The sequence below is a fragment of the Sitodiplosis mosellana genome, unplaced genomic scaffold (assembly GCF_009176505.1).
Source record: "Sitodiplosis mosellana isolate CC-2019 unplaced genomic scaffold, AAFC_SMos_1.0 Smas_scaffold_937, whole genome shotgun sequence".
Taxonomy (NCBI): Eukaryota; Metazoa; Arthropoda; class Insecta; order Diptera; family Cecidomyiidae; genus Sitodiplosis; species Sitodiplosis mosellana.
The window spans coordinates 1-3,035 of NW_022596179.1; the positions used below are offsets into that span (position 1 = coordinate 1).

Sequence of the window (3,035 nt, forward strand, 5' to 3'; positions counted from 1 at the left end):
TCAAAAAAATTCTGAGGATCTTCATTTATCAGCTGTTCCATTTCGAGCTTGTAAATCCTAAAAGCAAATCGAGATTGTTTTTTATATTCACGACGTAATTCGATATGTTGGTTTCTTATCACATCAGTCGGATCAAATTTCTTCTTACTGTGCAATTTGTTAACACGATTCTTCATATTTATTAGTTCACGGCTAAACCACTTTGGATGATTGAACTCTTTTCTGGTTTTGACTTCAACATTCATTTCAATTCCAGTGTTAATTCTCGAATACATATGGTCAACTGCTGCATTCAGATCGGGTTCGTTGATAATACTGCTCCAGTCGGCATTTGAGAAATAATCATTCATTGCATTGTAATCAGCATTCTTGAAGTCTTTGTACGAACTTTGATTTTCGGCTTTCTTTTCAATTTTTTCATGGATGATTACTTCAAGCGCTTGATGATGTGATTCTTTCTTTGCTATGTCGCTGTCATTTTTGTTGCATGTGAACAAGTTGGGTTCATTGGTCCATATTAAATCCAGCCACCGATTGTTGTTGTTGTGATGTGTGCATATTTGATGCAATCCAAGCTCGTTGCAAGTGTCGAGCACGATTCTTTCTTTCTCACTCACCGCATTGATAGCCACTGCTACATTTGGATTGTGTTGAAAAATGTCATCAGGATCATAATCAGCATTGTTGTTGCATGTGTACCAGATCAGATTCCGGAGATTGAAATCACCCGATACCAACAACACATCGTTTTGATTTGCTTTAGAAGCGACTTCACGTAGTGCATTCATGTTTGCTTTGTAGACTTCAAACGGTGAGTCTGGTCGAATGTATAGCTGGATCAGTATTAAATTTCTGCCATTATACTTGACTTTTGCCCAGACTTGTTCCGCTCCAAGATGTTCGGCTGTTCCAATGCATTGTGGTTGCAACGATTTTTCTACTGCAATTAGTACACCACCCCAGCCTTTCTTCTTGACTCGCTGATATTTTTCAGTGTCCGCAGATCTGTCACAGCGAAACACTTCGAAATTTTGTGGAAAAAATTCAGAAGAGGCGACATCAGGACTGAGGTGTGATTCGCTCAACATGTAAAAAAGGAAAGACGACGCAAGCACTTCAGCAAGAAAGTTTATCGCTTTTTCTTTATCTTTGATGCCATTCATATTATTGCAATATATTGCAGCGTCATCCAACATTGGAACTACATTATTGAATAGATGTTGTTGATGTGGCTGCTGAATGTGAAATGATGTGGCAAAAAGTGGATTTAAACAGAATGATGAGGTGGAGAAGGCTGGGTTTAACTGTGATAAAATGGCTGAGGTTGTGCATACATTGGCATTTGTGGTGGTAGATGTTGTGGCATTTGCATTGGAATTTGTGATGGATGGTGATGCATTTGTTGCAAACCTGGTATCACATACGGCGGATGGAAAAATGGTTGCTGCAGAAAAGGAGCAGATTGCTGCCACTGACTTAGCCGTTGGCTATACACATTTTGATTTTGAAATCTCCGATTGTGATTGTATGGACGGGAGAAATTTTCAAAACGATGATTTCTGTTGGAATATCGTGTCTTTCGCTGATTGTCATTTTGCTCTCGTCATTTTGCTCACGATTGTTGTTGTTATCAGAATTATGTTGTGTTGTTCGTTTTTTTTCGGCGTTTTGTTTATTTTTCTTCTGAGCTGTACCATCAGATTGCTTTTTCACTGGGTGAATGAATGGTTTCACGATGTAATTTGGATCCCAATCATCCAAGGTGATGATCTTGTTGCAAACTTCATGGGACAAAGTTGAAATTTTGAAAGATGAAACATTTCTTGAGTTACCTTTGAACCGTTTGTTTGGAATTTTCTCAACAGAAAAGGCATCAGTGTGAATTTCAGAGTTGGCAATGATAATGGCAGTTACATCATCGGAGGTAGCATCTTTCGGCAAACGAGAAACATGAATTGAATAAATACCATTTATCGGTGTGATTTTTTGTGGCCCAGGTGTTTTTTTCGGATTGGTGTTTTTGTTGTCACTATGACTAGCTGAAGATGATGCACCTAAATCAATTAAACCATTATTCAATTTGTTTTGTATCGATTTGTTGACAGATTTAACGATTTCTTCACTCAATCGCTGAATGGATACTTCTCTGTGCTCCATTTCAGTGGTTATCTTGTTGAACTTAGTTGCACAGCAATGACATGTTATTCCGAATATTGAATCAGCGCTGAACATTTGAAGAAATTCGGAATATTTGCTGGGTTTGTCCGATAATATCTTCCATTCGAAAGTACCATCACTTCTTACAGTTTTAGACATCAGTTCAAACGCATGCAATAACTCCTTCGTTCTCAATTCATCAAGCTGGCGTAGACACTCAACAAATATTTTTTTACCACAAAACCGGCAATTCAGAGACCATCCATAATATCTGGATCCATTACAATTGTTTGTTTCACAGCTGTGTGGTTGTGTTGTTGACATGTTGAGGTTATATTGCTGCGAGTTCAGTGTTATGATTTTAATGTTTTTATTTCACCGTTTAATTTATGTTGACTAGTTCAATAAAATTATATTTACAAATAATACACGTAGTGAAATACTGCCCGATCGGAAAACCTATTGCTGCCACTCCTAACAACCTTGAAACAGCACTGTGGCAAACCGATTGTATTCACTGTAAACAGTCTTGAAAATAATCTGCTTTTTTCCTTTTTAATTTTGTACTATTCTCCTGAACTTCACTTTTTCCGATGAAATTGTCATTTAAACTTTCATGTCGTAGCAAATAAAAGTTGGGAACAGTTTGAAATATTTAAAAAAAACGAAAATAAATTATTTTTTCTTATTACTTATTACAGTCATCTTATTACAATCTTATTACTTATTACAATCTTATTACTTTTCATCTTATTACTGTAACAAGTCCATCTTATTACAGTAATAAGATGGAAAGTAATAAGTAGTAAGTTACTTATTACTTTACTTTACTTAAAGGTGGCAAATGGACGGACAGAGGACGAACATTTCGCGCCCGT

General features: G+C 36.6%; 1 protein-coding gene across 1 annotated transcript; it reads right to left on the minus strand.

The window, feature by feature from the left end:
- Positions 1–617: 617 nt before the first annotated feature.
- LOC129571002 (uncharacterized) lies at positions 618–2,619 on the minus strand (the record flags this gene model as incomplete). The annotated part of the gene is made up of 4 exons (XM_055450735.1): positions 1,833–2,619; positions 1,617–1,712; positions 1,335–1,410; positions 618–1,005 (listed from the first exon to the last, which is right to left on the minus strand). Coding segments are annotated over exons 1-4 (1,209 nt in total), but the record flags the coding sequence as incomplete, so codon positions are not given.
- Between the last annotated feature and the right edge of the window lie 416 nt (positions 2,620–3,035).